At 38.7% G+C, this 14,170-nt stretch overlaps 1 protein-coding gene across 1 annotated transcript; it reads right to left on the reverse strand.

Moving 5' to 3' along the window:
• Positions 1-556: 556 nt before the first annotated feature.
• Positions 557-4,370, reverse strand: LOC145599394 (protein CHROMOSOME TRANSMISSION FIDELITY 7-like). The gene is made up of 6 exons (XM_081655785.1): positions 4,152-4,370; positions 3,784-4,039; positions 3,600-3,695; positions 3,399-3,467; positions 2,954-3,303; positions 557-689 (listed from the first exon to the last, which is right to left on the reverse strand). Exons 1-6 carry the CDS (start codon positions 4,286-4,288, stop codon positions 563-565), a joined length of 1,035 nt encoding a protein of 344 aa, XP_081511911.1. The 5' UTR covers positions 4,289-4,370; the 3' UTR covers positions 557-562.
• Between the last annotated feature and the right edge of the window lie 9,800 nt (positions 4,371-14,170).

Genomic DNA, 14,170 nt, shown 5'->3' on the forward strand with positions numbered 1-14,170 from the left:
AAGTGCTAAAAAAGAGCAAGTTAGGCACACAAAAATGTGAACTTTTGGGAAAATGCAGGATTGTGTACAATGATTTCATCCACCTACCATGCTTCCACACCAAAATTCTATGCAAAAATATACACATCATCTAACAAACAATGTTATGGGCTTTGCAGCTTTTCTCCCCACTTGCTTTTAGAGGTGATGAAAATCCTAACATTCTTAAGCAAGAGGCAAGAAAGTGGGCCTGTTGTAAACAAACTGAGATTTGAATGATCTTATGGGCCTTGTAATCTAGGGCCACTTGTGAAGAGGAAGGAAAAAAAAAAAGTTTTACCATGTATTAAGGAGATTTTACTGTCTGGTTATATGTAATGCTTCCCTAAGCTGAATAAATGTTGGGTTGTAATTTGGTTCCTGTGTCTGGTAACTTGGCTACAGAGGTAAGTAATTAGCAGAATGCAAAGATAAAATGTTTGCAAGATATTCAGGAGCTAAAGCCGGTGTAATTTCGAAACTTACAAACTTTAATAGAGCAAATACATTGGAGTATATATTTAATAGTGGTGTAAGTGTATAACTATGTTTTGTACACCAAGAAAGATCCTGTACCAGTATAATTGGTTGCCAATGCCTTTCCTGCTGAGGTTGGATTAGAGAATGCTAATTGCGAGTGCTCAAGAACATAGTCTGTAGAGAAGCTTTTCCTGCATGAACATTTGACATCAGAAGAAAGATCTAAATACCACTAAAATATGATTAACTAACAAAAGCAAAATAATGAAAAAGACTGAAGGGCAAATTTATGCTGCATTAAAAAATGTAAACTGTCTCCTCAATAACTCCCCTATCATATATTTTATTGTAGTTAGCCTCGCCAAGTCGCCAGACTAATTTATGAACCTGCAGGGTTGTCCAGGGAATTGATGAACCTTGAAAGCAATACTTAGTATAAGTGTATAACATCAGAATGATCATGAAACATTGGGGCAGCCAAGATAAAAAACTCTATAGAGTGATAGTCACTCAGTTATTAGTTGATTTGAGGAGTCGTAACACAGAGTGCTGCTGTTGCTTACAAAATTCTACTAGCAAGACTGCAAGAGAAGCCAGGCAGTACAAGACTAAGAGATTATGTCTGTAGGTGCAAGCTTTACTGGGTGGGTGAATGCGGAGTTTGTTCATTACAGAACCTATTGCAATGCTTGTATTGCCATCAGGGAGCATGTGACTTTAAGACAACCAAGTCAAGGATCTTTATGGCCATCAACTATTTCAAAAAAGTTGAGACTTAGGCTCTTAGGTAGCATACATGATAATATGCAATGAAAATTTATGAATGAGGTTTTGTGGGATCATCAAGATGAATTCTTCCTACGAGTATTTACGAGCTTCTGTCAAATGTCCAATCTAGCTTAATGACTACCAGCATCAAAACAGCTCTACAGATATAATTTTACCTCACACGGGTGATGAGAGCATGAGACATCAATATAAGAAGTGATAATTGAAATAGCTAAGTAATGCAGTAGCAAACTTTACAGTCTCCTTATCACCAAGTCAGCAAACCAAACCCTCGTCCGTGAGTGCACTCAAAAGGCCACAACGATAAGCTTTATATTCTACAAAAATCACGCCAATCTCCTCCTAAATGATGCAAATAAAAATGCAAAGAGGGTATGCTGACAGTCAGATGCTGTACTATTGCCTTACTTTTGCAGCAATTCAACGTCATAACTAAGATTCTGTTTGGTCAGCTTTTGAGGAGGGGAAGGGAAAAAAAGGAAAAGAAAGAGAGGTGTGTGTGTGTGTGTGTGGGTGGGTTGGGGGGGGGGGGGGGGGGTCGATAATAAAAGGGAGGCAAATGAATCCCTCGTTCCCTCAGACCTTTCTTTTTACTTCCCTATTTCTGCTGCAAACAAGGGAAAACGAATTCCTGACTTTCACATCCCTCCCTTACCTCTCCAAATCTTCGTATCCAAATATAGTGTAAATGTGAACTACCCTTACTCAAAGACTCAGTCATACCTTCAAAGAGCTGCCAAGGCGGGAGGGGGCACAAGGAGTTCACACTTCTAATTTTGGAAGGTATGTGAGCGCATTGCAAGATTTCCATTAGCCAAGATGCAAATCTGACACTTACATGATGCTAATGTTATGATTTTATTCTTTTCTTTAAAAATCAGTAAATAGTTAGCATGAGAAAAGACCTACTGCAACTCCAACCACCTAATCACCTATGTCCAGTACAATATGCAATTTGCATTCACTAACACTCTAGATTAACGTTTCACCAAGAGACCTTAATAATCAAACATATACAATCTAACAGTAAAATGCATAGCCAATTTTCCATCACTGCCATAATGATATATATTAGCATCTATTCAAGGTTTTAAGCTTCCATAGTAAATTACTAAATAAGTAACTCACTAAGCAGAAATCTGCCTTGATTAAAGCAGCTCCAAGGTATCTCATCCAGATTCTTGCAGTAATAAAATTATTCTATCAACAGTAGTGGACCTAAGCACATAAGCCCCCAGGTACATTTGATTCCAGAATCCATATTCACCATTCACGTCATAAATATATAATTATTGGTTGTCATCTCATTAAGACATATTAGAATAAGTAAAAAGTATCGTGACTTTGCCAAAAATCTTTACTCAAGCAGGAACCATTATCAATGCAATGTGAATGACTACTCTCTCTATGGACCTAATTTGTACCCCTCTTCTTTTTTGCCTAGGCATGGGTAAATGGACCATACAAGGAGTCGCTGTTAGTTAGTCACTATATGTCCAATGCAAGGCAGTAAAAAAAAGGCAGGACACTTTTTACATAACTATAACAGGTCATTACTCATTAGTAACAACTTTCTTGCCATTATTCTAATCAGTCTATGTTCTCATTCATAGCAATTTATACACAAACATATGTAAATTTCAAAGTGTTGGAAGAGCTAAGTTACCTCACAGCATCTAACAAGTGAGTTGCAATATGTTTTCTTCGATTTGATGGGCTGACCCAAATAGCTCTGATGCCACAAGAAGCAGGTGTAGCCTCTTCTTCACATACAATGGATCCAAGTAAATTAGAATTCATAGCCTCCGAGTTTTTATGGGTAGAGCCTTTCCTAGAAACTTCCCTTTGAAAGCATATTGTACCAAACTGCAATGTCTTTGCTTTAGCTATTACCTCTTTCCCACCAGCACTATCCGATAATTTTTGCACTGAGTCTGAAAGGAGCTTGTGTGCCGTGCTTATTGGCTCCACAATCAAACAGCCCGCGACTCTTTGTGAGGATATAAACAAATACACCTGCAACAACCATTCAGCAAAGGTTATACTGAGTAATCTACTCATAACACGAAATGAAGTGATAAGTCTGATAGCTCCAACACCTCAGTACAAACCTGACAAAGCTCATGGAAAATCCACCCATCACCAAGTTCAATCTCCATCATTTTTACAACTTCTTGTACCTAAAACATAATAATTCCCCAACAAAAAGCTAAATTTACTGCACAATCATCTCAATCTTGTCCACAAACCAAAAAAATCACCAACAAAGAAACAGCAGCTACTTTTAAAGCAAAATAAAATAAGATCTCAACCTTCTTCTTTTGAGCCGGAGGATCACAATTCAAAACAACTACGATACGATCCCTTTCGAGAGCTGGTAAATAAATCAATCGCTCTTGGCACCAGCCCTGTAAACCAATACAACAATTCAATCAAATACGAATAAAAAAAAAAAGAAGGATTATTAAAAAAAGGACTAAATTATGCAAATCTCACCTTAAATTGGATTCCATGAGTATAATTCTTATGAAATGCAGTATGAACCCTCTCATCAGTTTCATCTCCTTTAGTATACTGAATCCCACAAATTTTACAAGTATGAAGAAGAAAATCAGACTGACCCAATTCCAAATGAAATTGGGCATACTTTCTCTTCTTATTCAAATTCTTTCCTTTCAATATCTCACTCTTTTCAATTTGCTCTGCGAAACTTTCTTCCCCAATTAACCCATCACTTGTTGATTCTTCAACCCTAAATTATAGGGCCATAATATTAAATTTGGAACAAATTAACGATCTGGGTATGAATAAAATTTGATTAATTGAAGTTGTAAATGCGTAATTTAGGGAAAAATTTGAAGTACCTGGTGGGTTGGCGAGTGTATTTGATTCGAATTTCTGGAAATTTTGGTGCCCTAATTCCGTCAAATAAATCATCGGAATTTGCAGATGGAGGAGGATTTGATGAGTGTTTGAAGAATGATTCAATCTTTTTCTGCATATCTTCCGATACTTCAAAACTAGCAATCAATTTCTTGCAAAATTCTGATAAGAGTTCGGGTTTTGCTGAATATGCAGATTAGTTTAGATAGTTCCCTGTTCCCTCCATTTTCATTTATCTGGAATTTGGGGTATCAAAAAAATTTGTATTCGCGCCAAAACGTTCAATTTTTTTTGGAGTGTTGTATGACTTGTATCTTGGAGCCCTCAAGGCCTCAATCCCCCATTAATCTTAATAGTTGACTAGTTTAACAGTAGGGGTGAACATGGTCTGGTTTGATTCTAAACCAAATCAAACCACAAAACACGGTTTGGTCAATTTTCCAAACCAAACCAAACCATATTAGTATTGAAATCAAACTATTAGTTGGTTGTTATTTTTATTAAAACTTTTTAGTAAAATTTAATCCCTTTAGGCTAATTATTTATACTTTATTATAAATTATTAATATTTGACAATTTTTTAGGAAAAAATGTCGTCTTATCATAAACCACAAACCAAACCGCACCAAACCGCATTATTACGGTTTGGTTTGGTTTGGTTTCAATACTAATATGGTTTGGTTTGGTTTGGAAAATTGACTAAACCGTATTTTGCGGTTTGGTTTGGTTTAGACTCAAACCGCACCAAACCAGACCATGTTCACCCCTAGCTAACACAATAAGAGCAATACGAGTTATATGACCTATTGAATTTTAAGTATTGATATTTGAGAATGAGTATAGAGTATAGTAGTATACTGATTGTATAGTCTTCTAATGATTTTTCATGTTTTTTTTTGTTTTTCTAATTTTTTTTATAATATATAATAACTATTTTAATTTAATTAAAAATTATATAAATATTAAAATGCGGTTTATTGGTTTACGGTTTGGTTTGGTTTATAATTTTCGAAAAACCAAACCAAACCGCAAACCATATTTCCACAAAAATCGAAACCAAACCATATTTTTCCAAACCGTAAACCAAACCAACTGGTTTGGTTACGGTCTAGACCGAACTGTGTACAGCCCTAAGTTTAAGTCCCGTGCAATGCACAATTTATACTAATTTTCATAAAAATTATATTAATTCAACAATAATTTTTGTATCCAAAATATTATATTGGCGGTTGTTTAATGGTAAAATTAGATTAAAAATTTCACCACAACATAAATAAACTAGATTTGTACCCGGACGATATCAAATTGTTCCTAACCTTTTTTTATCTTGAATGCTAATACGGTCATATAATTCGGTAATGTAAAATATTTAAACATACGATATCATATCGCTTATTTATATAATATTATACTTTTTGTAGTTTTCTTTGTAATTAATTAAATATCATGTATGTTATTATTAACTTTTATTTTTTTCATTGCACTTAAATTATTTCTCATGAAATTATTTTTGATTAAAACTTGCTATTACTTATTATCTATTTTTTTTTTAAAAAAGATATTATACATGGATATCAATTTAAAGAACTTTTTAAAACAAATTTTATGATGGAAATAGTATTGAGTTATAAGATATTTATTAAAAATTATGAATAATTTTGTATATATGAAATATTAGAAGTATATCGATAATAAAACACAATACAACATTTTAATCTTTAAAAAATCTATTCAAAATTCGCTTATTTAGCATACTATGTGTCACAATAACACCTATTTATCGCCTATGTGGCTCAATGCTTGGCGAAAAAATAAAATGTCAAGTGTCGATGTCTCGTGGTCTGGCTGCGAGACCGACTTTATTTATTAGTGATATAATACCTTAGAGAGTTAGAGGTGATAAAAAATTTGGGTTGGGTCGAACCTTAACATAATATCTCATGCTGGAATTTGTAAAAAAAGCGGCGGACTTGTTGTGAAAAAGCGGATTTTTTTTTCTTCCGAGTTCATATTTTTAACTAAAAATGATGCCTGTTTAGACTTACGCAAACACGACCTTTTTTTGGGCCGAGCTAGTGGGTTGGGCCATATTTGATCAACTCTACTTATTCTCAAAGATTAACAAAATTTAGAAATTTAATGGCAGCTTGGTAAAAACTTGTTTGCCTATGGAAATGTGTATGTTCAATTGAAAAAATATTAGGAAAATTATCAGAAACAACCTGTAAAAACGCCATTTTGTCAAAAACAACTTATTTTTTTAGCAACTTCATACCTAATTATTAATTTGTCAAAAGTGCAATTTTTTTTTTTTTTTGCGGTTTGGCTTGGTCTAGACCGCACCTTGAATAACCCTAACTCCATCCAATCAAAGCGCTTTCATTTGTAGCATCAATTCATTATCTTATGCACAATAATGAAATTGGCATACAAGATCAACTTCGTTCAATTAGAGTACAACTACAATGGTGTTGCTTGCAGACTGGTTTACAAGTATCGACAATTACAAAGGAACTTTCGAGTGAGGAGAATGACATTCTCCATCGCTTAAACAAGAAATTTGAACGGCAATACCATGAAAATGGGGAGGGAGAAGCATCTATGCCTAAAGCTATTGCTGATGTTGAGATGCAAATTGTGGATGGTGCTCCATCCAAAGATCTTGTTCGACAGGGGTCATATCTCCAGGCTATGAATGGGGTTCAGAGAACGGTGAATCCGCTATTTGAAACTCATGGATTTGAAGAGGAGGAACCGGATGATGATGTTCCTGATGCGAATGTGTCTGATGATGAAAAATGTCCAACAATCCTGCTTTCAAAAGAGGAGAAAAGGCGTCTAAGGCAACCATGGAAGAATGCTCTGATTATCAAACTTTTTGATAAAAAATTGAGCTATGAAATCTTAATTCGAAGGCTCTGGCTTAAGTGGAATCTGAAAGGAAATATAGCGCTAACTGATGTGAGATGTTCGTATTATATTATTAGGTTTAACAATATGGATGATTATGATTTTGTCATGACATAGGGTCTTTGGATTATTGGTGATAGCTATTTAAGCATTCGTAAATGGATCCCAAACTTTATTCCAAATGAAGAGCCGATTAAGAAGCTTACTGCGTGGGTTCGGATTCCTAACCTATCTGTCAAATATTTTGACCTCGCTTTTCTGCATAAAATTGGATCGAAGATAGGTAAGGTCATTCGGGTGGATAAACACATTGAATTTCAAAATTGAGGACAATTCGTTCATTTTAGTATTGAAGTTGATTTAACTAAGCCCTTGCTCTCTAAGTTTCGATCTAATGGTCGTATCTGAAAGATTCAATATGAAGGTATAAGACTCATTTGCTTCAAATGTGGTAAATTGGGTCACAAGGATGATCAATGTGAATCCTTTTCTAAGGAAGTTCATGAGCAAGATGGTGTGATTGAAAAGCAGGAGAGACAAACTCATCCAGAAGTAAAAGATGACTACGGGTCCTGGAAGATTGTCCAGAGAACTGCTAGGAAGTCGAATCAAAAAAGTAACTAAGGTGTAAACCATAGACTTGGTAGCAATACCAATCCTTAGCCACAAAGTCAGAATACTAGCCAATCGAGGAAAACAAGTCAATGGGTGCCGAAAAATCAGCCAAGCACTGAGTCTGGAGAAAATTCTGGGTCAAGATTTTCTGTTTTGAATCAAGAGGAGGATACGAATGAGCTATCGATGGATTTTCCTAGGAACCAAACTAAGGAAGGTATTGATGAGGACAACTAGACCAGGAAAAATTGACTAATGAGTGCATAATTAATTTGGGTGATGATCGAGATAAGAAAAGTGAATTCATTGTTCAGGAAAAAAATTCCTTAAGTGGAATGTGTTTAGGGTAATTTTACCCCGCCATGTGGACCAACCAGAGGGTGACACGTGTCAGCCCCCAGGGTGGTCCAAAGTGGACATATCCCTGCTTGACACGTGTCATCCCAGATATTTGGAGGATGACGGCCTTCAGGCCCAAATCCCGAGAAAGCCGTAAAACGGCGCAGCCCACCACTAATTAGGGTTCTGTGACCTAATCAGGGGCACAATTCCCAAGGACCTTATAAATAGGTAGATTCCCCTCTTTTAGAGGGCACGTTCTACCATTTATTACAAACTGTCCCTTTGATAGAGACAACTGAGCTTGGAACCCGAGCAGATCCCCACCTAAATTTTCGCACCTTTTTCTCTCCTTTCAAGTTACTAACTTGATCGTCGGAGGCGGAGCACCTACCAACTGGTGTCTCCGTTTGTCTTGCAGGTACAGGCCGCACCGGACCAGTCTTCGAGCTGTAACTCTCCCGAGGGACAAAAACACCCAAAACATTTGGCGCCGTCTGTGGGGAGAGTACCTCAAAGATGGTTGGAGAGTCTATACCCATTCCTGATCTTACAAACTTACAACCGGTTATACAACCGGAGAACCAAGAAAACCCTCAACCGGCATCTCAGCCGGGAGGTTCTGGAATCCCTCAGTCGTTCCCTCGGCCTCCGCCTGAGGTCGTCACTGAGGATGAAGCTGATGATGAAGATGATGATGACGTGGAGACCTACATCACAAATGATGGGTCCTTCGTGTCTAAGTACAAGCGTTCCAAAGATAAATTGGAGCGCAATCTTGACCAGGCGGGCCCAAGCAGGCGCCCCTCTGAGAGGCCAGAAGGGGAAACCTAGAAGGCCAGAGGTCAAGCCCCAGTCACCCAGGATGAGCTCATGAAATTCATGAACTCTTTTAAGGGTGAAATCAAGGCCATGATCAACAAAAACAAGGCAGGCTCTAGCAAGAGTCCGCCGGCTAAGAAGTCTCCCACTCCTGGGAAGAAAAAGCCCGTCAAGGACAGGCGTCCAACTCCCCATCCCAAAGACAAAGAAAGGGAGAAGGAGAGGATGGCCTCCAGACTTGACTGGTCGAAAATTCTACTGCCTACTGGTCCTCAGAGGCAGCCTTGGCATGAACAGCCGGGGACCAGCAAGAAAACAGCCTCCGACGCTCGACACATTATCGAGCGGAGGAGAAACCAGCAGCTGTCTGAGTCAGCCTCTACTTCGAGCTTTCCAGACAGCTTCAAAGAAACTTCTGTAGGGTACTCACAGTCCTTACTTGAGAGTCGGACAGGCGGCAAAACTGTCAATACCGAGCCTCAACCGATGATTGGGTCTGTCCCATATGCGCCTCAGGCGCAAAATGGGCAATATGGCCTACAGTTCATGCAGCCTCCTCCTTTTAGAGGACAGGCGGCATACACCTCTGTCCAGCCTTTGGACTGGCAGCTCCGGCTGCTTAAGCTTGGTGAACAACCCTCTGCGTTTGCCAAGAATAAAACCGAGGCGGCTCAGCCGTCCAAGGTTAAGAATGTGTTGGTGGGCACCTATGATGGTACCACCAACCCAGACTTTTTCAAGGGTCTGAGAGACGGGTCGGCTTTTAAGTTCGACCTTGTCAGAAAGGGGGCATTTACGCTACAGGCGGCCCTGAGGGAGGCGGAGAGCTACATTCAAGCTACCGACCTCTGCACGCCTAGTAGTCAGTCAGACTCCAAGAAGTCTGACAAACAAAAAGAAAGCCGGTCTTCTCAGCCGGGTAACAAGAAAGAAGAGAGCAAAAAGAGAAAAGAAGTCTGGGCGGTTAGTGATTCTGACCAGCCGTCCCAGAAGAAAAAGAGAGATTTTAAACCGTACGTCCCCAAGTACGAGTTTAACAAAGACTGCAACTCCATCCTCATGGAGGTAAAGGACCGACTGTCCATTGAGAAGCCGAATCCAATGAAGAGTTTTGTCCAGTCATGGAACAAAAATAAATTTTGCCAGTTCCATGAGGAGGTTGGCCATGACACCAACGACTGCTTCAGTCTACAGCGGACGTTGGACCGTGTGGCTGACAAAGGGCTTCTAAAGTCCTACATTTCTAAGTCCCCAGTTGGGGCAAAGAAGAAAAACAAGGGTCAGTCCCCTAAGACTACCCATCAGCCTACTAGTAGCTCGGATACCGACAAGGATCCGGTCTACACTATAGCAGGCGGATTTTCATGTGGTGGCCCTACCATCCGGGGCAACAAGAGCCATCTTCGAAAGATGGACAAGGATGATGATGATGAGCAGGCGTCTGCCAGTTCCACCTTCCCAGACGTCCTCATAACTGAGAAGGACAGGGGCAGCGTCCGCCGTCCGCATGACGACCCGGTCGTCATTGAATGTAAGGTTGCCAACTAGCTGGTTGGACGGATCCTTATTGACACCGGCAGCTCGTCGGACATTATCAGTCTCCGGTGCCTGCAGAAGCTGAAATACAATGTCAGCTGCATGCATCCGGTCACCCACCCCTTGGTTGGTTTTGGGGGTGGGATGGTCTACCCAGCCGGAAGAATTAACTTGCCCATCCGGCTGGGAGAAAAAGGCCAGGGACGACACATTGTCGCCAGATTCTTGGTCGTTGAGGAGTTGACCGCCTACAATATCATCCTTGGTAGGCCAACCCTCAACGAAGCTAAGGCGGTAATCATCCCGTCTCACATTGCAAAGACAAGAAACACGCAAATCATCAAAAACCAACTCGTTGGCAGCAAAACCTTTTTTTCTCTCTAGACTAGAAAAACCTTTACTTTGATTTTTTTTTTTTGAAAAGTAAGATACATGAAGGAGATTAGTTACGTCTTCTCGCAAGACCATGACCTAATCTATCAAGGAGTAAAAAATAAGAAAATTTACTATCTAGAAACGGATCTATATCTTGATGAGTCGGAGTAGAATAGCCGAGAGAGGCAATATAATCTGCTGCCCGATTTCCTTCCCGATAGATATGTCTTGCCTGAAAGCTCGAAAAAGAATCCAAAAGAGTCTTGATATCTGCCATAAGAAGATGTAGTTTCCATGGACAGCTGAAATGACCCTGCAAAATATTAATAACTGTTAGATTATCACCTTCAATAAAAATATCGGAAATATTATAATCTTTAGCAAGAAGGAGTCCATTGCGAAGGGCAATGGCTTCTGCAAGGAAAGCCGGACAAGAGCCTAAATTGTAAGTGCGACTTGCCACATGATTACTCAAGTTGTCTCGAATGACCACGCCTGCAGTAGCAGAATTCAAATTAGCCGAGCCATCAAAATTAAGTTTACAAAATCCTAATGGAGGAGGAGCCCAAGAAATGATAGGAGGGGGGGTAGGAGGAGGTGGCTGAGATGATGTAATAGTGGGACGATGGGTGGCATCAAGAAGTGAGCGAAATTCCCATTCCTTAAATAAAGAGAAAGATCGTATAAAAGCATTATGAATTATAGCAGAAGAATTCTTAAAAATGACTGCATTACGATGTTTCCAAATACCCCAAAACAAGATAGCTATTTTAGGAAGAAATCTAGATGAAGTGACTTTAAGAAAGCGAAATAAATCATGGATCTGAGTAATCTGAGGGAGAATACCAAGTCACTGACGGACGGAGGAAGAGGACCAAAGTTCTATAGAAAATGGACAAGAGAGGAATAAATGATCCTGGGATTCAAGGTGATTTGTACAAAGAGCACAAAAACTAGGGACATCAATATGACGGGAAGATAAAGTATGACAGGTAGGAAGACTATTATGGAGGATTTGCCAAAGGAAAATCTGAATTTTTGGGGGAATATCCAATTTCCAAATCCAACTGAATTCCCATTTAGACGAAGAATGTGAGTGAGCAAGCCAAGTAGCAGATTTTATAGTGAATTGACCATCTTTAGAAAGTCCCCAACAGGGTTCATCTGGAATAGGAGAGAAGGGAAGGGGGATCCCTCGAATAATTTGAACTACAGTATCAGGAAGAACATCAAGAAGAAGAGGGACATCCCAAGTATTATTATCTTTGATGAACATATCAACCGTTACATCGATATTTGCTATTTGATCAGGATCTAGATTGAGAAGCGCAATAAGATTGGTGTGAGCACACCATATATCTACCCAAAAAAGAATAGAAGAGCCATTACCTACTTTCCAACGAAGTCCTCGTATTAAGAGAGGGCGAATATGTAGAATTTTCTTCCAAATCTAGGAGTCCCTAGGTTGAGGACGGTAATTAAGAAAATGAGAATTGCGTAAATATTTAGCAGTGACAGATTGAACCCAGAGGTTAGTTGGGTCAGACATAATTTGCCAACCAAGTTTGGCTAAGAAAGCAGAATTAAGAGCTTCCGATTTACGAAGACCAAGGCCTCCTAGTGATTTAGGTTGACATATAGTATCCCAAGCAATCATGAGTAAGCCTTTCTTTGTTGGAGATTGTTTCCAAAAAAATCCCTATTTATTTTATCAATAGACGAAGTGACAGAAGCAGGTAAACGAGCAGTAGTCATAGCATAAGAGGGTATAGCCTCAAGGTGACTCTTAATAAGAACAACCTTACCAGCCTTGGAGACTAAGTTGGAAGACCAACAATTCATTTTGTGATCGGCCTTAGAAAGGAGATGCTGGAAATTTTCCTTATTGAAAGTTGCAGAGTTAAAAAAACACACCTAAAAAATGTCCAAGGAAAGATTTAGGGGTCATATTAAAATAGCTTGCCAAATTAGATTTGTTTCGATTAGTAACATATTTAGAGAAAACTATGGAGGACTTATGAAAATTAATCAGTTGATCTGAGAGGGAAGCAAATTCTGCTAACGTACTTCATAGGGCATTACAAGATGTAGGAGTAGCTTTACAAAATAAAAGACTATCGTCTGCAAAAAGTAAGCAAGGAATAATTGGAGCTGAAGGAGCAATCTTTATACCAATGCCAAGTTATTTTTTATGGCTAAGTAAAAGTAGTTTTTTCGAAAGAACTTCCATACATATAACAAATAGAGCAGGAGAAAGGGGGTCTCCTTGCCTCAATCCACGAGAAGGCTTAATGAGGTTTGTAGTAGTATAATTGATTGCAGGAGATCGAGTAAGAGACTGGGGTAACGCATGACTTGATCCAATTAATCCAAATTGGACTAAAACCGAAGGAAGCTAGAGTGGTCCATAAGAAATCCCACTCGATACGATCATAAGCTTTTTCCATGTCCAATTTAAGAGCTAGCCACCCTTGCTTATTTTTAGACTTAGTAAAGAGATTCAAAATCTCATGAACCAGCAATATATTATATATCTTGAATAGCATGGTCAGGCGCAAAAGCGTTTTGGTGAGGACCAATAATTTTCTTCAGAAAAGGCTTTAGACGAGCAACCAAAATTTTCGAGATTGCTTTATACATAGTTGTACAAAGACTAATTGGTCTGTATTGACTAGCTTTGGAAGGATTGACAATTTTAGGAATTAACGTAATAATCGTATGGTTGAGCTCTTTTAACAAAATACCATTATAGAAGAAACCTTTAATGGCTTTACATATATCTTGTCCTATAATATTCCAATAATGCTGAAAAAACTTAGGGCCATAGCCATCAGAGCCAGGGGCCTTATAGGGAGACATGTCAAAAACTGCCTCTTTAATTTCTTCATCCGTAAAGGAACGAGTTAAATCAAGGTTATCATTATGTGTAATAACTAGCGCTATCCACGGGAGGGAGGTGGCTCTTCCATGCGGATGTGCAGTCTTAAAACGTAAGGAAAATTCTTTAAAGAAAAGATTGGTAATTTCGGATGGAGTATCAACCCATTGGTTATCATCATTTTGTAGTCGAAAAATTTGTTTTTTACTTGAACGGAATTTCATAGACTCATGAAAAAATCTAGAACTACGATCACCTTTAGTTAGCCATAATTTTCGAGCATACTTACCCAAAAATTTTTGGCCAAAGAGAAGGAGCTTTTCTCGTTGGCGAATAAGACGGGTAAGATGTTGACGAATATGATAATTGTCTGGGAAAACCTTTACTTTGATGGAGTCTAAGGCGTTTTGCTTTTATTTGCCGGTTTGCCACCTTTTTACAAGTTAAAGTTGGTATTTAAATTTCCTTAACGTAAAAGTCAAACCGATGTAATTATTCTAAATTTCTAATACAAGAAGGGTAAAT

The sequence above is a fragment of the Chenopodium album genome, chromosome 20 (genome assembly GCF_948465745.1).
Source record: "Chenopodium album chromosome 20, dcCheAlbu1.1, whole genome shotgun sequence".
Taxonomy (NCBI): Eukaryota; Viridiplantae; Streptophyta; class Magnoliopsida; order Caryophyllales; family Amaranthaceae; genus Chenopodium; species Chenopodium album.

Coding starts and splice junctions, on each gene's coding strand:
- LOC145599394 (XM_081655785.1), bottom strand. CDS start 4,288: ATGCAGAAAAAGATTGAATCATTCTTCAAACACTCATCAAATCCTCCT. Junction 3,696..3,783: donor CTCATGGAATCCAATTTAAG/GTGAGATTTGCA, acceptor ATTGGTTTACAG/GGCTGGTGCCAAGAGCGATT. Junction 690..2,953: donor CACTTGTTAGATGCTGTGAG/GTAACTTAGCTC, acceptor ATGTTCATGCAG/GAAAAGCTTCTCTACAGACT.